At 44.8% G+C, this 21344-nt stretch overlaps 2 protein-coding genes across 2 annotated transcripts; both read right to left on the reverse strand.

Moving 5' to 3' along the window:
• Positions 1 to 68: 68 nt before the first annotated feature.
• Positions 69 to 18981, reverse strand: LOC133165693 (voltage-dependent R-type calcium channel subunit alpha-1E-like). The gene is given in 44 exon segments (XM_061295531.1): positions 69 to 1430; positions 1517 to 1656; positions 1742 to 1874; positions 2176 to 2275; positions 2365 to 2471; positions 2545 to 2645; positions 2706 to 2813; positions 2908 to 3013; positions 3101 to 3197; positions 3529 to 3656; positions 3722 to 3896; positions 3962 to 4053; positions 4210 to 4275; positions 4361 to 4547; positions 4549 to 4655; positions 4746 to 4856; positions 5386 to 5550; positions 5613 to 5814; positions 5896 to 6033; positions 6151 to 6311; positions 6393 to 6489; positions 7100 to 7206; positions 7279 to 7338; positions 7415 to 7544; positions 7621 to 7744; positions 7815 to 8029; positions 8107 to 8847; positions 10384 to 10451; positions 10580 to 10647; positions 11058 to 11175; positions 11497 to 11566; positions 11760 to 11891; positions 11966 to 12078; positions 12148 to 12260; positions 12327 to 12536; positions 12632 to 12712; positions 12910 to 12963; positions 13540 to 13655; positions 13727 to 13830; positions 14147 to 14337; positions 15062 to 15220; positions 15296 to 15399; positions 18469 to 18608; positions 18881 to 18981. Coding segments are annotated over 44 exon segments (6318 nt in total). The 5' UTR covers positions 18974 to 18981; the 3' UTR covers positions 69 to 944.
• A 1574-nt stretch (positions 18982 to 20555) lies between these two features.
• On the reverse strand, positions 20556 to 21132 carry LOC133165838 (voltage-dependent R-type calcium channel subunit alpha-1E-like). The gene has a single exon (XM_061295732.1). The coding sequence runs from the start codon at positions 20928 to 20930 to the stop codon at positions 20556 to 20558; it is 375 nt and encodes a 124-aa protein (XP_061151716.1). The 5' UTR covers positions 20931 to 21132.
• Positions 21133 to 21344: the final 212 nt, after the last annotated feature.

Genomic DNA, 21344 nt, shown 5'->3' on the forward strand with positions numbered 1-21344 from the left:
TTTATTGCTGATCGATCGCCTTGTTTAGTATTATGCACAGGGCTCAATAAATGCACTCGACAACGCTGTGAACTTCAGAACACATTTATTCGTATATACAGTTATCATACACGTAAAAAAACAACAATTATTTGCGTCGTCTTTTCTTTGCATTAACTCGTGAAATGAATCAATTTTTTGGGGGGGGGGGTCGTGATTGTCACAGATTTTTGGCTTTGTTGGGCAATTAAAACGAATACAAATCTTTAGGGACCATTAAAACTCTAAAATGTTACGAATAGTCTGTACATTATTGGTAAGTAGTAGAGTAGGTTAAAGATGGGATTTAAATATGGCGTGTCGATGTGTTCCTAATACATTTACATGGCTCCGTTTGCAAAAGGACAAAACGACAAACAGAATATTTTAAAGGTTCGTTTAGCTGGCTGAAATAACAAACATTTTTCTACTAGTATTCTACAAGTGCATTCTTATCTCGCAAATTAAAGGGAAAAGAAAAGAAAAAAAAACACCCCTCTCATGCGGGTCCGTTCATATAGTAAAAAAAATGTTGGTCATTATGTGGAAAAGTGGTGTCAGCTCCCCTGCATGGATGCTGTGATGTCACAAATCATTGTATTTATAGAGAAAAATCATTGATAGGAAAATGTAGTTACATATTCACACTAACCCTAAATACTGCAAAGAGCAACACTTAATCATCTAATGGCATCATATGATTCATTCATTGAATAGTACTGTGCAAAAGTCTGCCATAAGCTTCCAATGAAGTACGGTTCTTCTATCATCAAGTAAAAGGCAGGAAGTAGACCTTTGTTTTTCATTTGAATGCTAAGTGTTGGGTGTGAATTGGCAAGCAAAGTTTCAGGAAGTGTCAGCTTGACTTTTACAACTATGACGGCGTAGAATGCAGCAAAGAGTCGCCGCCGCGTCTTTGTCCGTCCCTAGCAGCGGTCGTCCTCCTCCGTGTCGCTGAGCGCATCGCAGCCCGCCACTGAGGCCGTCTGCGCAAGACGCTTGCGAAAGTGTCCGTTGGGGATCTGCCAGCCGGTCCGCAAGCGCGGGCGGGCCGAGCTGACGGTGTTTGAGCGTCCCAGACTGCAGGCCACAGCTGCCTCGAAGGTCAACGTCTCCATGGGCCCGGTGGGATCGGGGCTGTGGTCCTCCTCCTGGGAAGCCAGGAAGGGCTCGGAGGGGTAGCGGCGCAGCGGTGACGGGTGACGACCCGCCTCGTCCCCTCCTCGCTCGCCGCCGACTGTCTCCTGCTCCCCCCGGGTCGCCTCCGTCCCGACGGAGGGGTCGGCGCGACACACGAGCGGCGAGTAGGTGATGTGAGGACGAGAGCGCGTTGGGGTCTGTGATGAAGGCCGTCGGACACTGGGGGTGCTGGACTCTGACGTGGACGGCACGGGACTGTCCGAGCTGTTACCCTAAACGCAACCAACAACAATCACATCTCGACCCAATACTTTTGGCCATGTTCTCAAAAAATATCATCCAATGATGAAGTTTGTACTTGTTTGTCCCGGGGGCGTGTCCTCTCCACGCTGGAGGAGCGCGACGGCTGCAGGCTGCGTTCCTCAGAGTTGCAGCGGGACGCGTTAGGAGAGAGAAGATGGCAACGCTCTTTGGATCGACCCCGCTCGGACCGAGACACTGGTCAGACACATGGATGATGATGCAACGTTGAACTACGATGTGCTTCACGTCAGGTTTCCACAAATGATATTGGCTGGCAGACCTGCAGCCTTGTAGCTCTTGTGACGAGGTCGATAAAAGCGCTCGGGACTTTTCTCTTCCTGCCAAAGACCGTTGACTTGTTGGTCCGACACGGTGGAGGCCGAACGCTTCAATGATCCGCCGGCAGCCTCGGTCTGTAAAAACAAAAACAAACAAAAAAAAGACATTACGTTCAGATCATTAAAGTTAGACACTTCCGTCTGCATGCTTCAGTGAGAAAAGCCGAGCCTTTGGCTTCATGTACCTTTTCAAATGATGACTTTACAGAACCCTCTGGCAGTGGTAAAAAAAATATTTACTCAAACACGTCACACTACAAGTGATTATTTGAACGTTAATTATAACAGGCGAAAACTAATCACCAGTCAGCAGATAATACAGGAAAATGATTTTCTCCTCATTACTAAACTCACAAAGTTTTTATTTTTTGCTTACCGGGTTCTGTTGCTGGCCAGCATCAGTGTCTGAGTTCATGGACTGCAAAAATAGCTCCTGTGGCGAAATAGGACTCAAAGCCACAAATCCCCCACGAGTCCTATGTGAGCATTGAACACACACAAAAAAAAAAAAAATGTACGCACATAAAATGATGCATGCATGCAGGCAAAATGGAAATAAACCGACAAGGCGGAGCCAGCGCTGTGTGCCATCATGGGCAGAGGTTGCGTGTTGGAAAGAATGTCCTCGGGAAGGGTGGACGCGTCCAGACGCTTGAAGATCAGGTTGCTCTTCTGATTACAAACACAGCAAGTGCATTTTGATTATGATGTTGAATTGTCAAATCTGAGAAGTCGTCGGTCTGACCTGAGCTTCAAGCTGTTGCCGCAGCTTCTTGGCCTTGTTCTGTTTGAAGTAGTCCATGATCATCATGGAGGCGTAAATCTTCCCCACCGTCATGTCCGTGTCTGCAAACGTGGACTCGCGTCAACGCTACGGCCGAAGTTAACACGGCTGCTTGAGTCCACCTTTGTTGATGGGCACCAGGAGGTCCAGGTTCTTCTGCGGCAGGTAAGGCCAGATGATGCTGATCTCTTTTTGAAGTTCAGCATCCAAAGCGATGCGGTCCTCACCACCTGTGACACATGCGCTCAGAAGATTTGACCTCAGCAGATGAATGACCTGGCCCATCTGCGTATTTTAAAAACGTGGCACTAAAGTTTGAATCACCTCGAGCTATTTTGATGTCCAGCGCCGTGCGTATGAGAGACATGAGCGTTGAGGTGAAGTGCACCGACATGTCCTCGTCCACCGGCATGTTCATCAGCACCAGCCTCTGCGTGACAATAAAAGCAAAAGCTGCTTTGCAAACTTTTTTTTTTTTTTTTTTTCCTTCAAAGCATTACTTGCTTGCTATTGTTACCTTATAGGCAATCTTGGCGGGACATTTTTTGCCTAGGCCCAGTGGAGGAGACATGTGTGTTAACATCTCATACATGGCCGTGTAGTGGATGCGTCCACTTCATAGTGCAAAAAGCAGAAGGGAGAAAAGAAAAAAAAAGAAATAAAAGAAAAGGTTAGTTTTAATGACCTTGGATCATTTCTTTGATTTGGACATTACTCAACACAAATCGGAATCTGCTGCCCTCTGTTGGAGAGAGATAAAGCAACTGAGGAGCATGCCGTCAAATTAAATTAAATTGATTGTATATATTTAGAAAATATAAAAAAAATAATTAAAAAATAATGAATAAAAAGTTAAAATAATTTTGCCTTAATTATTTCTCAATGTAATGAATTAATAACGGGTTATAAATTCCCATTACATTGGATACAATAAAGGGGTCTCACCATGCCAGACGATCGTATTCTCCCCAGATTCGGACAAACTCGTCCAGGTGATGCGGTCCGAGGATGGAGGAGTCTCGCGTCAAGTATTCAAAGTTATCCATAATGACAGCCACAAAGAGATTTAACATCTGCAAGCAGAGACAAGGCTCATCAAAACTGACGACAAACATCTATGTATCGTTTGACTTCTGACCAGAAAGGAGCTGAAGAAGATGAAGGAGACAAAGTAACAGTAAGCAAAGTCTGTGCCGCAGCCTCCCTCGTGGTCCGGCGACAAGGTGAAGGGGGCGATGGAGGGGTCGGGCTCGCACTCCTGGCCCGACAGACACGAAAGCATGATCTCCTGCCAAGACTCCCCCGTTGCACTCCTGAAAACGTGACATGAAACCGCTCAAGTGAATATCAACATGAGCTAACATTGCACGAGAGCCACCTGAAAAGCAGCATGAGCGCGCCGAAAAAAGTCTTAAAGTTGTTGTGCTGATTGATGTGGCTCTCGTCATTCAACTTGATATTTCCAAAAACCTGCAGAAAAACAAGAAATAAATACAACTGAGCTTCCAAAAGGGCAAAATATGTTACTCTAATTAGATTTAAAAAAAATAATTAAACGTATAAAAAAAAACCCTCAATTAATTTATTCATTATTTTATGTTTACAATTAACAGTTCTACTGCTTACCTGCATTCCGATGATGGCGTATATGAAAAAAAGCATGGCGATGAGCAGGCACACGTAAGGAAGTGCCTGTTGCAGAAAAACGTCACAACTGGTCAGATGGGCAACGTTACAATTGTATGTCTTGTGCTAAACATGCAAAATAAATTATGACCTTGAAAGACTGTACAAAGGTCCAGAGTAGAATACGGATGGTGTAACCCTGCCTCAGCAACTTGATCAAGCGGGCTGTTCGGAAGAGCTTCAGGAAGCTCATGTTGATGCTATTCATGGACTGGACCGAAGAAAAAAAAAAAAGCACATAGCCGCCGTTATTATAAAGTCTGCCTTGACCACAATACGTTACAGCTGGAGTGTTTTGCTTTCACCTGTAGATCCACAACGATTTCAGTGATGCTGCCGAGCACTGTGATGAAGTCAAAAATATTCCAGGTATCTCGGAAATAATTCTGCGTGAGGAAAAAAAAAATGATGGCAGAAATATTTTGCATTTCCTATGAGTTGAGTGAGAGACTTTAGAGGTTTTTGTGTTTCCTCACCACAAGACCAAACGCCATGATCTTGAGGATGCACTCCAGGGAGAAGAGGACAGTGAACGCTGTGTTGAAGTGCTTCAGAACTGTGTCATATGCCGTGGGGGCTGAGTGATACTGAAGAAACAGACAAAAAATATCATAAAATAATTTTTTTAATTAATTTAAATTAAATTAAAATACCATAAATTACATTTTAAAAAATGAAACATTTTTTTTAAATTAAACTCTCATGTCACTTAATAATCTAGAATCAGTCTAATGAAAGCTAGATGTTTTTTTAAAATGACATTATATCAAAATATACTAGTACAATATTACTTTATTATCATATTATACATATTATCAAAATGTACAGTGCATTGTACTAAAAAAAACACATTTCTGCTGGTACTCTGCAATTAAAAAAAAATCAAATCAAATAAAAATGTAATTAAATTGTCATGTCACTTAATAATCTAGAATGGTTCTAATGAAGGCTAGATGTTTTTTTTAAAAATGACATTTTCTATTTAATAATCCAATAACAATATTACTATCAAAATGTACAGTGCATTGTACAATTATTATTATTATTTTTTTAAATTCAGCTGGTACTCTGCAATTGAGCAATTGGACATCCTTAGGTCTAATTTGAGGCTATTACCTTCATCATGAGGACTACCGTGTTGAGGGCGATCATCACCAGCACGGTGTATTCGAAAGAAGGCGACGCCACAAAGTGCCACAACTTGTACTGGAAGGTTTGCCTGTTCTGGGGCATGTAGCGTGTCATGGGCTTGGCACTGATGGTAAAATCAATGCACGCCCTCTGGAAGACACAAAAACAACGCGTCATCGCACGTGCATGCCGTGCTACAACGGGAGCCGCACCTCATTCTTCTCCAGGCTACACTCCTGAATCATCTTGTCGCCCTGCTCTTGGAAAGTGATGATGATCAGAGCCACGAAGATATTGACGAAGAAGAAGGGAAAAACCACAAAGTACACCACATAGAAAACGGACATCTCCATGCGGTTCCCTCGACTCGGCCCCATGCTCTCCTCGGTCACGTCGGTGGAGTGCTGCAGCACCCTGTCCGGACGACAAAATTAATTTAGTTGTTTTTTTTAATGCTTTGTTTTAACGAGCGCGTGTAGTAATAAAGACACCGACTGAGGCCATCCCTCGCCGGTGGAGACGGTGAAGAGAGTGAGGAGGGCCCAGCAGACGTTGTCGTAATGGAACTCGTGTCTCTTCCACTCTCTCCTCTTCACCTCCTTCTTGTCCCTGGTGTAGTCGATGTAATAGCCTCTGTGAAGCAAACACATATTACCTTCTTAAATAATGCCCATGAAAAATATAATGATGCTGCCGTCTGTATTCGTCATTTAATAATTAAAAAAAAAAAAAATGTCACGGCACACTTACTGGCACTCTTTTTCCGTGTTCATGGAGCTGTCGGTGCAGTAGAAGAACTTGCCCTTGAAAAGCTGCACGGCGATGACGGCAAAGATGAACATGAAGAGCTGGTACACAATGAGGATATTGAAGACGTTTTTCAGGGATGTCACCACACAGTCAAACACGGCCTACGAAAAAGAAAGGAAGGAAACCCCCAAAAGTTGAATCCTGATCAAATTTGCCATTTCAAAGAGAGAACGTGCACGGACTTTGAGTTTAGGAAGCCTCTTGATGGTCTTGAGTGGCCGCAGGACTCTCAGAACGCGGAGGGACTTGATGGTCTTGATGTCTCGACCTTTGTTGTTTCTATTGAAAACATTCAAATACGATTTTTAGGGTGGAGCTTGGGCAGTTTTGAACCAACACCTCAACAACACAACAACAACAAAAAAATCCAGAAAATAATTGGAAAAACAATGGAAGTTCTCTTTTTTTTCTGAGTGACTGTTTTGAGTGTTGGATATGATCTTTTGGGAGACAATAAATAAAACATAAAAACACCAAAGTGCACTGATTTTAGCTAAAAAAAAAAATAATAAAGGAAGATGACAGTGACGTTTTAGTGTGACATAATTAAATGTTTACCCCATCACATTCCTGGGTGCCCCCACAGAGATAAAATCCACAGGAACAACAGAGAACAAGACGGCAGAGGCATAAGGAGAGAGACACTTGTGAAGCTGGAAGAGTCACAGCTATAAAGTCACAACAGAGAAATTAACAAAAGGCAAAACCGTTCAAAAAAAGCTTATTTGTTACATCTAGAGACGACAGAACTAATCCCTGTAAAATCCTGACAATACAATTAAAGAGAAACGTTTGCTTTGTTATTGAGGCAGAAAGCGGCGAAAAGCAAAATGCACGGCCGTCGACGTGTTAGTCACTGGCAGACAGGTGCTTATCTGCAGCGACTCACGTCAGAGCGAAGGCAATGAGCGCTCCCACCACCACGATGAAATCCAAGATGTTCCACATGTCTCGGAAATAGGAGCCGTCGTGCAAGATGAGGCCCTGGTTGATCATCTGCGATAGACATAATTTGAGTCATCTTGAAAATGAGTCATGTTTTGACAAGGAGGACGTTGTGGGCCTTACCTTGATGACCATTTCAAAGGTGAACACCCCGGTGAAGACATAATCAAAATATCGTAGCACCTAATTCAAAAAAGCAGATGATCATTCTCAACCGTTAGCAATCATAGATCAATCATTTTTCTGTCCATTTTTGTACCTTGTTCCTTTCCGAACTAGCGCAGACGGGATCCTCGGCGGCCAGTGCAATGCTGCTGGCCACGATCACCAGAAGGATGCTCATCTCAAAGTAGCGGATATTAACAATGTAATGGCAGATCCTTCTGATCCTATGGACCAAAGGTAGAATACAAAAGTTGTGAATCACCTCTTGAAAGATGTCGGATGATTTATTCAACATCTTACGGGTTTGAAGCCTTGAAGAGGAACATGCTGCCCGGAGCAACAGCTTTGGGAGTAATAGGAGGTTCCTCATCCTCGGTTTCTTCATCTCTGTCAGAATGGTAGGCTTCCAGCTCTTTACTGTTCACTGCAAGAAAAAAAGTTTTAGTCTGGTGCAACAAGGATCATGGTGTCCGCCTGGGAACGTTCAAGACTACCTGTCATGGGAGTCAATTCCAGCAGCGGTTGCGCGGACATTTCAATGGCCACGGATCCTTCCGGATTGGATTTGTCGCGGTGGATGGAGCCTGCTCGTTTCTCGCTTTCAAGGGTACACGCCGAGTACTCCGTGGCCTCCAGAGCCATCTCCCCCGGGATGGTTGGACAATCCACAAGCCGCTTGCACTGAGGAGGTTCGGGGATGTCAGACATCCTGAGGCAGAAGACAAATGATACGGAGAAATGATGAAAGACAGATGTCTTCCTAATAAAGTAGTTCAAGGTCCTTACCTTCCATCTTCTCCAACGTTTGCATACGGGTTGACGATACACGTTCCAGAGTCTTCCTGGGCCTGGCCTTCTGCCTTAGCTTTCTCTTCATTCTCCTCCCGCTCATCCAGGATCCTCCTCTCTTGACTGAGTGAGCGCTTGACCAGCAGCGCATCGTGTGGCGTTTGCGTGCAGTCCAAGCTCTTGGCCTCGGGGCGAGCCTCTCGGTGACGGTGGCGTCGGTGTCTGGCTCCTTCCTCCGGCCCCGGTCTGAACTTGCGAGCCATCCTGTGCCGACCCCCGCCTGTCGTTCGGTGGTTCGCGCCACCTGTTTTCTCCTCAGAGAGGTTGACCAAAGGCTCAGCCGCAGGGGGCTCGGGTATGGGGATGGTTATGGACATGGGCGGTTCGGGTAAAGGCATCCCCACGGACACGGGGGACCCGGGGAGGTGTGCCGGGCTGGCTTCCGCGGACAGCGCGGGTACATGATGGGTCGAAGGCGTTTCGACCGTCTCCTCTGCAGGGCTGCTGAAGAGCTCCTCCTTGCTAGCCAGTTGGCGGCGCTTGCGCAACTGATTGGCCCTCTGCTCCCAGACGGACATGTTGACTTTTCCCCGCCTCTCGCGGCGGTTGGCGAAGGCGTTGGAGCTGCTCAGGGGCGGCTCATCCGAGGCTCCCATCGAGCCGTCTGCATCGTCGGGGAAGGTAGGTCGACCTCGGTGGATGGCGCGTTTCCTGTAGAGGTAGGGTCTTCTTCTGCCACTAAAGAGCACAACACGCATTTTCTCAATGCTTGGCGGCAACGGCAATCAGCTCCATTTTAAACGACTAGTTTGACATTTTGGATACTTATCAAGTATCGACTGAAACTACAAACTTAATGTAGCTTAGCCAAGCATAGCATATACAGTTGTGGAGTGGAAACAGCTTGCTAGCTTCTGCCACAGAAGGTAATGTTAGGTTCTCGCTAATCAAATTTGACTTCTTTCATTGCTGAGCATTTGTTTTGACTGATTGAGTGAAGTCCCGCTAGTTGTTTCTCTTGTGCAAGCTAACAGAGTTCAAGTTCATCACTATTTAGTAAATACAAGCACATTTTCCAAAAGGTCAAACTAGTGGGAAACAACATTCAGGATAATATTCATGTAGCATACCAGATATGCAAGGAAAAAAAGAAAAACACAACTGAAACTTGTCAGAAAAGACTAGGCCTTTCCGTGACTCTAAAAGTGTAATGGGAAAAATATGTAAAATAGTCCAAGCTACAGAAATAAAGGCATCCATAAAAGAAGAAAACATGAAGTTACCTGGGAGATAATAAGTGAAAAAACCCACAAGACCACAAAAGGGAAAGTGCAGGATTAACGCAAAAGCCTTGTGTCAAATCGAAAGAACAGAATCTCAACAACTGTTTCAGGGAAACATTTCGAGAGAAGAAGACAGATGCATACAGTTTTACTTACTGTTATTCTGATTCTGTTGTTGTCCATGTAATAAATGAGTGATGACTTGAAAACAAGACATTAGTTTTTACAACACACACAAAACAGTGGTGACACAGGTCCAAAATGTGACTTCCAATTAACATCATGTGCAAGTTCATGCAGGTTTAAATGATATGGTTCAAATGACCACGGCATCGAAACTAAAATGATCTCTCGTGGTGACCAAATGTCATTTTGGCCAGTGCCACTTTACAACAGGCATAAAACGAGACAACATGATGGAATAGCAAAAGACATTTGCAAAATTATCCGTACGCTTCATCCAACAAACATATGACACAGTGAGGGAGTCTTTTTAGCACACTCTTAAAAAATGCTGCATAAAAATAACCCAAATGTGCAATCATTTAATAATCATATAAAAGCAACGTGGTCAGTGTTTGAGTATTTTTGTTTGATTACATTTATAAGTGTATATTTTTGCATACGGAGCAAAAATCAACATGCGGAGACTTAAAATGCTATTTTCTTTTTTTCAGACAATTACGTCGAAATATTCGGCGTTGATTTGTGAGTCGCTCCAATAAAAGCATGCAAAACTAACGCGTGCAGCCCTCGAGCAAGCTATGTCCATGCTCGGATGAGACATTCTTTCATTTTTTTGTTGCTAAAAGCTCATGACCAATTTCAAGAGCAAAAGAGGTCAGAGGTCAGTACACACAGTGTATGCCCAAACCATACCGTGCGATTGATAGTGGTGTTCAGAATCCATTTAAATGAAGCAGAGGGACATACAAGTCCATTTTTTTCTCATCCCGGCATGGTCATATGTTTATGTTAACCCTTAACTTACTCCGATATTAAGCCATCCCTGCCTCTGGCATACCGTTGGTTGAAGAACTCTTCCTCCTCCTCTTCATCCTGGCAAAGTTAATAGGCACGCTGTTTGATTTAGGTGACACACTCAATTGGATTTTGGAAGGAAGCGTTATTCATGGGGGAAATTAAAGCAACAGTCAAATGTGCAGATGCTAAATTCAAGATCAAACCTTTGTCAGTTCCTGCGCATTGGCCAGATTATCCACAGCGATGGCCAAAAAGACATTGAGGAGTGTGTCTGACAGAGAGGCAGTTAAGAACAAACAAAACACTGTTTTTGTATTATATTGTGTTTACCAATGTATCGGGTTCTATCTCTGTTTTCTAGTTTATTCGCTCAGTCCCGCAATTCCAAAGCGTGTTATTGCTTAGCTCAATGCAAACCATCCCTTAAGGCAAATTGGACTTTGCCACAAAGCCAAAAGTGAAATCATTCAACCATGCAGAAAATATACGACCAAAGTATTGCTGGAAGATCATAGCATCGACATGGGCGGCGCTAGACAGGGGGCCAAGGGGCATTTGGCTCCTCTGAAATATGCTTGTACCCAACGCAATTATTATTATAATATTTTTTTTACTCCCTGAGATATTCTTGACACATTTGATCAGAGCTCATTGAGTTATTCTCAGTGTCACCAAGGATACAGTTTCCAAAAAGGGTGAGCACTATAAAGTAGATGGACGACCACATGCCGTACTGCACGCCTCCTTGCGAGCGAATCCCGTTATACATCACTTCATTCCAGTCTTCGCCCGTCAATATCTGCAAGTGGATGAAGCAGAATATGTCTCTTGGGAGAAAAAAAAATAGCAACAAGTAAACATAACAGGTTGCTTCGTTGAAGCCGCAGTTGTGTTTGTGTCAGCTCTGACGTGGATTCGCTTCATGTTTGTGATGTGCGCATATGTGTGCGAGGATGCGTGGGCGGGCAGCGGAGGCGGGGCGGCGAGCGAGCCGAGTTGTTTAATCTGCGCCCGGGGTGAGAAATCTCATCGGGTGCAATGTGTCATGGAGGCAGAATGGAAGAAAAGAGGAGGGAGGGGGGGGGTTAGGGAGGAAGGGACGGAGGGGGGGGAACCAAACCTGAAACACTGTCATGATCGCAGCTGGAAACGTGTCAAAGTTGGTGGGAGTGTAATCTTCAAAGATGAACCTAGAAGGCAAAATCAAAGATATGAGGAACTATTTTTGTTTTCTTCATCGCACACTGTGTCAGAAGAAACGACAAGAACAGCATCTCAGTGCACCACTTCGGACCAACATGGCTGCCGCGGAGCCCCCTTCATTATTATTACTGAGTCACTTCATAATCACTTGATTTGTTAGCAAAGAGCGCTACGGCCTACCGTCCTCCGAAAAGTTGCATCCCCAGCAGGGCAAAGACCACAACAAAGAGGAAGAGCAGGAAAAGCAGACTGATGATGGACTTCATGGAGCTCATGAGCGACACAACCAGGTTCCTGAGAGAGGCCCAGTATCTGGTAAAGAGAAAATAGAAACACTAGCAATAAAAGTACTCGCAGTTGACTTTGGGTATTGGTGTCCTGCGTACTTGGTGATCTTGAAAATCCTCAGAAGTCTCAGCGCTCTCAGCACGCTGATGCCAAACGACATACCGGGCCGGAAGAAGCCGTAAACTACCTCGACTATGCTACCGACAATTACCTGGAAAAAAAAAAGGCCAGGCTCGAATTCTTGATTCTTGGCGTTGTTTGACAATGACGAGGGACTCACGCCGCAGTCGAAGCAGTTGAAAGACGAATGGAAGTAGAGACGGAAACCCAAACCGTACATCTTCAAGAACATCTCAGCGAGGAACAGCCCAAGGAACACAAACTCTGCATAGTCTGGGGAGAAGGAAACAAACAATCCGTGAGATCAGAATAGATGTCATTGACAAAGTGGCGACCCACAGAGGAAGATGGTGAGCCAGTCGGGTTGGTTGTGGTGCACGATGGCCACGCAGATGGTGTTGAGAGCCACCAGGCTAAGCACCATCAGGTAGAACGTGTCCGTCTTCACCATGCGACGGATGGAGATGCGCAGCATGCGCTCTTTGCGACGCAGGTAAGCGGCCGGACCGCGCCGGCCGCTGCGGAAGTTCATCCTGGAGCGAGACATGCCTGCCAGACAGAGATGGGGGATATATTCATAAATATTATTATGAGCAATGAACTTGGAATTAAAGAAGAATGAGAAGAGCAATTAAAAGGCTCACTGGCAGTGGACATGTCCGTGTACTTGTCATCTCCTGGGGCTCCTCGACGTGCGCCCGTCTTCTTACTTGCCCTCTTCAGCACTTTTGATATGAAAACTCAAGTTTAATGTACAAAGTAGCTAACAGTTAGCGTAGCTTCTTCAATTTGAGCAAAAAGGTTTTTGTTTTCTTTGAAATCAAATGTTATACAGCATTTGTTTTGTACAAAAACATCAACCATCAAATGTTTTTCAATTTTGGACACATTTTGAAGTCGTCAAGTGAGACAATGTCCTTACCATCTAATGCCGACCTCCCCGAATTCTTGTTCTCCTCTGCCAGCATAACCTCCTCTGCAAAAAGAGAAAGCCTGAACGTTTTAAACCATTTATTCACTCAACTGCAGATGGTGAGAAGGCGTCTAGCAAGGATTTAAAAATATATATTTAATTTGAGGCTGATGATTCCAGATTTCCCCTCCCATCGGCCCCACCCTTGTGCTAATCACTTTCCCGTTTTTTCCCCCCCCCTCCCATTAATTTGTGAATGCTGCACCGGGTGACTAATTGGGCCCTATTAGTCTATTTGAGGTAGAAATGGAGTGGCCAGTTCGGATCTTTTCGAGCGAGGTTGGCGCTGCTGTAAACGCTCAGAGCGCTGCCCGTGTGACCTCCTTGAGAGAAGGAGCTCTTATTCCCTCCTCGATGCTTGCAATATTTCTCACTCGCGCTTCCCACACTCACCCACACCAACAAGCACACACACATGCATACGTGCGCACACATTTACAGTAAGCCAGTGAGTCAGTATCCCCTTTTCTCACTCTCTACTTGCGTGGGAGATGGCCAGTGCAGACGCCGTTATAGCGCTTGTGTGTGCAGCCCTATAGCACAGACGCCTGAGTTTAGTTTAAGATGGTGTTGCAGTACCTGCCCTGTCTATCCAGGCGCGGTAGCCGTTGAGTTCCCGTTCCACCTGCTGCTGCCGCCGAAGCTTCATGAAAGCCCGCCTGTTCTCCACCCGCTCCCTCTCCTTGGCAAACTCTCTACGGCGGGAAAGATGTATTTAATAAAAAAGACAATGTGTCCATAATATATAGGATGTGGTGACACTCACCCGGAAAGTACTCCCAGCACGAGGTTGAGGACAAAGAAGGAGCCAATGATGATGAGTGGGATGAAGTACATCCAGTTCCATGTTGTGCCCAAGGCATCATTCGTCTGAAATGATATTTAGCATTCAACATAAAGAATGGTTCTTTTAAATGTAATTTAAAAGCATGTTAAAGTTCAACCTCCATCTCAAATCTAACCTTCAGACATTATAATGGACATCCTTTGTTGCTAGGTAGATTTTATGAGTTTCCATGCTAAAATAATACATATAGATATTTGAAACAGTTTTTTTTTACATTAGTGCAAAATAAAAAATAATACTTGTTGCTAGGCAGAGTTCGTGGAGCACCATTATTTGTGTCATGCCTAAAAAAAATATGTCCATCAAATAAAGAAAGACCAGTTCACTTTCCACACGTACATTGTAGAGAACAGCCGTCCATCCCTCCATGGTGATGCACTGGAAGACGGTGAGGACGGCAAACAGGATGTTGTCAAACTGCGTGATGCCGTCGTTGGGGCCGATCCACGTGTCGTTACAGTCGTATCTCTCCGGGCACTTCCTCACGCCGCACGCAAAAGCCAATTCGGACGAGTCCACTGTTTCGTTGTCTTAAAAAAAAAAAAAAAAAGAGCACCTAGGTGTTACTACAAGTTGCGAAGCTCCATTTTGACCTCACTGGCTTTTCTTAGCATACACAGAGGGACAAACATGAGCAGGACAGCAGCTGCCGTGTTGCATGCGGTATTCTTTGACGCCTCGCACGCCACTCATGTTCCGCCATCTGTCAAGTGTCACAAAGCATCCACTCCACCGTTGGACACTTGGGAAAGCTGCAAGCGACCCGCCGCTGTTGTGAATGTCACATATATCGAAATATCGTGAGTGATGTCATTCTGTCTTTGAAAGATTTTCTACTCGCCTTGATTAGTAGCGCTGGGAATTGCAGAAATTGCATTGAAGGCAGAATAAAATATGCACTCAAAACGTGTGGCTTCAGCTCACTTCCAAACCAAATGGGGACAAACGCGATGGAAAATGGATAGATGGTTAATCTAATAGCTGAAATGTTCAAGTAGCACATAAATGTTCTGGTTTTAAACTCAAGTGCGGCTCGACAATGGTCCAGCAGGTAATTAATGGACCGTGGGATGTAGAGACATGTGATCCAAACACTTTTGGTAAACGTGTGGACACGTGCCACTGTCCAAACAACATGTGCACGCCCACCAGCATAGCAAAATGTTCTCCGGTGTTTCATTTTCATAACATTCATCATGTAAGCCACTGGCCACAAGATTAGGTACACCTGCAGAATTTAACGTCAGAGCGTACCGAGAATGTCGACAGTTGGCAGGCAGGTGTGGTGAAGCTTCCCGCTGTAGAACTCCAGGCCGATGATGGCAAACATGAGGATGGCGAAGAAGAGGAGCAGGCCGATCTGCAGCAGAGGGATCATGGCCTTCATGATGGACTTGAGCACAATCTGCAGACCTGAAGGGAAACGCAAATGTGTCTCAGCCAGGTCATTATTGTCATGAAGCAGCATTCAATTAGCGAACGACTCACTGGGGATGCCGGAGACGAGCTTGAGGGGTCTCAAGACTCGCACGGCCCTCAGAGTGCGAAGGTCCACGGGGATGTTCATGTGCGCTCCCGCCGTTGCCAAGATCCTAATGGACGGACCAGACACACTTGTTACTCATTTGGCTCATGATAGGAATATCATATGCAACATTTTGTTCATGGCGCGTGACACACTTGAAAGACAAAAATAGCCTAAACAAAGAGGTGGAAGTCCTGAGTGGAATGAGTAAGGCTTCCTTTTGCGGGAAAAGCTTGTATGCATTTTTTATATGTGTGGAGTGGATGAATGGTGCTGCGGCACAATTTGTATTTTTCTAAATAGTCTACGCGCAGCATATGGTGGATGTATAAAATGCACCTGGCAGGCATTGCTTAAGGGAAATAGCCTTAAAATAATAATTTGTACACAATGTGCAAAATCTTCATCAATCAAACTTTGACATGTCACCATGACATGTCAAGCCTATTAGACCAAGTGGATAGAAAATGTCACATGGCAGAGACTCAAACGCAGACCCACGCAAAAAGCTCTCCTGTAAGCTGTGGGAGCGAGGAGAGCATGAGTGTGTGTGTGCTTGAGTTTGTGAGGCACTGGCCAGAGACATTCAGAAGGAGCAGTGGAGTGGAAACAGCCTTCAGTCCAAACACAGTGGCCGCAAAAGGTGGGTCGCCGCTTCAAGGCCACCCTGAGCTGTTTATTACACTTTGCTAACCTTATGTTACAAAACAGTATTTAAAAACAGAACACAAGGTGATGCAGTGTATTTGTACACCACTAAATAATACTGGCTATACTGGAAATTTAGATGTGCAGTATATACAACGTGGAGTTCCGCAGGGTTCAATTCTAAGGCTCATTTCATGACATGTCAACACAATTGAACAATAATCAATACTTCTTTTTCTCTATGCTCTACATCACAGGTGTCAAACTCAAGGCCCGGGGGGCAGATACGGCCCGCCGCATCGTTTTATGTGGCCCGCGAAGACAAATTGTGCATCAAATTCGTGTGTCATTACTAGAATTGCAAATTGTCTTCACTTTTAATATCTTTTTTTTAAATATTTTGACCAGTTTTTACTCGTCTGATTTGAAAAGGAGTTTTTTGTCAGTTTGTTTTGTAGCTTTTACTGTATATAATATGAGGTGCTCATAAATTTATTTGGATAATGGCCCTCCGAAAGAAGCTATGACTACAATGCGGCCCGTGAAAAAAACGAGTTTGACACCCCTGCTCTACATAGTCCTCAACCCCCAGCGCCGACACACACACATTTCTTATATTCCGGCCTTGAGTGAGTTAAGCGAGAGGCTGACGTCTTCCTGCTTGTCTTCATTGTGTACATGAAGCACGTTTGCAAAGTGGCTGCGGAAAGACTGAATTAATTACATGCAGCCTCTCCCACATACCTCCACCTACACGCCCGACGCCGCCAACAGCACAGCAGTTACCATTTGAGCACATTTGTGAATTCTTTTTTTTGTGACATTAACTCGTTTATGCGATGCTACTGGATGGGAATGATGTTGATGTATCGTTGATGAATCTAAAAGGTACAAGCGAGTAAGGGAAATCAGTTGGGAGCCATTTTGCTGCTGTAGGACTCTCAACCCCCCCCCCCCCCTTCTCCCATTTCACTTAGCCGACAGGTTCTTTCTTCACTACCATGTGCTCATCATCGTTTGAGACTTTTTTTAATTGAGCTGCATGTCCCAACAGATTGGCTCGTAGCGATTCATTAATACCAAATGGTAATGGACGCCGGCAGCGCTGGCCCAGTGGCCTGGATTGGATTCCCACGCGGCCTCCATGACACATGTGCACGCTTTCTTTTAAGTCTGACTTACTTGTGTGTGTGCATGTGTGCGTATGTGACAGATAGACAGAGAAGCAGATGTGCCGAGAGAGAAATGTGTCAGAAGGCAGGCGGGAAACCAGGCCGTCCGTCACCAAATGCGGTTTAAATTAAGCAACATGATGTCCGGGTTGCGCTAAATACGCAAAGGTTACATGAATTCCATTCACGCTTTTACAAAAATATCTACAATGTCAATTGTACCCCTCCCGTCCCAAAAAGTTTTCTTTCTTTGGCTATTTTTGCAGAAGTTAGAAGCAGGCGTTTGCGCCGTTGTGGGAGCGAACACAGTTGATTTGTTTCCCAGCCAATGGAAAGTAGGGTTAGGGTTTGTAAAATTATTCCAATGCATGCTTATATTATATTATATTATATTATATTATATTATATTATATTATATTATATTATATTATATTATATTATATTATATTATATTATATTATATTATATTATATTATATTATATTATATTATATTATATTATATTATATTATATTATATTATATTATATTATATTATATTATATTATATTATATTATATTATATTATATTATATTATATTAATGAATTATGATGACATCCACCATATAAATCCACATAACTCAAACCTTGTTCAAAATACAGCAAAATGTTGCTTCCTGATTGGTTAGCCTTTCTTTTCGTTACACAACCATTTCACTCCTATGCAATCACCAAACCCAGCGCTCAAATTATAACTCTCATTGTGTGTGATTTTTCTTTTTTTTTTGAGGGGGGTGGGTGTTTGCTAGCCCACTCCCCCCTCCCACCTTCTCAATGAATAGAGCGAGGCGCTGGGGGCGACGGCAAGCAGGTTCTAGACACAAGCGCCAATCCACTTATCCACCCACCTAACATGGAAGGCAAAGCCTGCCTGCTGCTCCATGGAAACCTGTAGGAAATCTACATTTGTATCGCTTGCTCTGAATTGACGACATCTCCTTAACAAAAGCCAAAACTCATCTCTTGGGTCAAGCTTCACGCTACCATGAACTCAAGCGTTTACCGAGCCTGGAACACTTGAATGCACGCGCACAAGACCACAAAGTGTGTCGGAAATTAATTTCTCGCTCCGGCGAGCGTAGATCAGTAAAAGCGGAATGAATTTTGCCGCAATTTTAATTGAATTTTGAAAAGTTTGTAATATAATGCATGGAATAAAACAAAAGACATTGATTTCCGAGCAGCAGCAGGAGACGACTGCAATGGCGAGCCAATCCCAAAACAATCTGTTGAAAACAAACACTCCGGTTGCCGTGGAGATGCGGCCTCGCCACTCACCCACTGAGCACCACGATGAAGTCCATAACATTCCAACCGTTCCTCAGGTAAGAACCTTTGTGGAAAACAAAGCCCAGTGCTACCAGCTTGATGCCCGCCTCGAAGCAGAAGATCCCAATGAAGTACGGCTCGGTTTTCTCCTGCACACATAAAGACGGGTCGGCGTACGGTACGAGTCTAAACACAGTCAAAACATTGTTTGCGACGTGTGTCAATACAACAACCAACCTGCAATTACAAGCGTGTGTGTAGCGGAGAACACAATAGCACACAGCCTCGTTGTTGTTTACAAAATGTCAACAACTACTTTCTTCCCACGTGACCATTCAATGACATAATCACTGAATGCTCATTTCCAATACGCTAGCTAAGCGTTCATTCTCAAGTCATTTTTACACACATTTGAACTCACCAGTCTCTTTGCCATGGGGGTCTTGTCTTCTCCGGGCAGGTGCTGCTCCAGAGCCAGCACCACACAGTTGGCGGTTATGGTAGCCAGGATCATGTACTCGAACGGCGTAAGAGCCACAAAAGTTAAGAAAAACTCATTTGCGCCACAAAAGACTTCATTAGTCCTTTAAAAGAACTCAATTGCATCATCCTCATGATGATGAGGAAGAACCCGATGCCTGATGTTTATATAACAGTTGAATTAAGGCATAGTTCATGTTTTGTGATACGAGAGGCTGCTGTCGCTATGGCAACCGTCAAGTACTCTTCATGGTGAGACATGGAGAGCAGGTGAGAGCAGAACCACAGTCACCTTGGCCTGACTGAGAGGACAAAAGTCCTTGTTGTTAATGTCTCCTCCTCCTCCAATAAAAGGAGGTCAGCGCATCACAGAGGACATCACGCTCACATTGACAGAGCCTCTTATTGATAGCGGCTCAAAATAACAGGACGTTACTAGTGAGGAGGGGAAAAAAAAAAAGTGTTGAACTAGTTCACATCTGCTCCAGTATCTACTCGACATCCTTGATATCCCACTTGCACGGCACGGAAAGTACGGAGTGACGAAGCATCGCGGCCCGAATCACATTGAATGTTTTGCACTCGGAACGAACGGAAGGGGAAAGACGTGGGTCTGAACACACCGACATTTTGCCAAAGCCCTCCCACACACCTCTCTGCCGGTTCCAAGGCCCCAGAGCGAGTTTTGACCACTAGCCCCCCCCCCCCCCCACTCCCACACTGGTTAGGTAACCAGAAGACAACTGGGGGTGTTGGTTTGGAGTGATCCACCGCCGAATGCGCTTGGGCAGAGAACATGGCTCCAAACTCCATCAGATTCAATGGAGAGAAACACACACATACACACGCCCCCCCCCCACACACACACAGTGCACAAAACAGCTGAGCTGGATTTGAACCGACACCCACTCAGAGCACTATAAGGCATCCAGAGCTGTGCTTCCATGTGCCCACACTGTGCAAGCCTCCCCCACAGGCTGCTGCTGCTGCTGCTGCTAGGTCTAATGATCACCGCGTACACAAACACACACACTAACTTTGTGTCCTGTGCACACCATGGCAATTGAGTTCAATGCGGGGGCTCTACGGACAAAAATATTGGGACAGCCACGACAGGAAGAGAAATATTGCAACCATCAAATCCTACTTCCATGGGTCTGATTGCTCATTCAAGTTGTTTTTGTGAACCATGTTCTGTTTAAAAGCATATAATTGTCATAAGATTAGTTAACATCATATTGGGAGTCGTAACTGACCACAATACGTATACCACATCAAGCTTCATTCGCTAATGGATGAAACTTGATGGGGAGAAAAAAAGCCCAATCTGTTCAATACAATTCTTTCAAAACTTTTCCTCTTTAAGGTAAATTATAATTTGATATCGTAAACATTAAAATGGGGGAAACTGCGCAAAAAGAAAATATTTCTCGTAGCGCTGCATTATGACACAAATAAAATACGTTATAATTGTAGCTTTAACCACTTTAAAAAAATACATAAAAGCTAATTTCTAATAAAGGTGCGTCTAAATATATTTGTCCATATATTATTTTTGAAAACATAAATACTTGAAGTTGAATGACGTATAAAACATGTTAGCTAAAAGCAACTGGTTACGAACAAAAGTTTGCGGTGCTGTCCGTGGTTCTGAACCGACACGTTAAGCACACCTCGATCAGTAAAGGATATGGCCACTCGATGATTCGCCGCGCGTACTTCCTGATAATGTTGTCCTCCGCGAAGATGAACAGAGACCTGTTGACAGTCAGGCAGTTCTGCCGGTGCGGTACCGGGTTGTATAGAGCCATGGTCCGGGCCCGCTGCGCCTTGGCTTGCTTCATGGACGCCGTCATCGCGGCCGATGCGTCGGCACTTCCTCCTCCTGCCGCCGCCGCAGCCCCGGGCTCCAGCGCGTCCCCGCCGCGCTCCGCGTCTCCATCCCCGGAGTCCACAGTGCTCGGGGCGGACTCGTCACCGAAGCGAGCCATTCTAGCGAAAGAATTGAAAAAAAAAACACAATTGCTGTGGGTTACTCCATATTACGTCCCGTTTGTGAGGTGCGCTCAAAACAACTTTTTGGCATCAAGATATGCGCGTAAAAATCCGCGGCAAGTCCTGGGGAGAACTTTACGCATCACAGCCAAAAGTGAATCTACTCTGCCAGGCTGGTTGGACGCCCGAGTGGCGCCATCGCACGCACACATCTAACTGCAGGATGATGAGGAGGAGGAGGAGGATGGTGAAGATCACCTGCTGCACTGGTGAGCTGCACAAGTGGTCAGGAAGCGCAGCTCAACACAACAACCCTCCCACCACATGGACTCGCCTGGGACGTCCACATCGTTACCATAGCAATTACAATCACACTGCTGCGTTAAACACATTAAATAACCATAAAAGCC

This window comes from Syngnathus typhle, linkage group LG13, assembly GCF_033458585.1.
Source record: "Syngnathus typhle isolate RoL2023-S1 ecotype Sweden linkage group LG13, RoL_Styp_1.0, whole genome shotgun sequence".
Taxonomy (NCBI): domain Eukaryota; kingdom Metazoa; phylum Chordata; class Actinopteri; order Syngnathiformes; family Syngnathidae; genus Syngnathus; species Syngnathus typhle.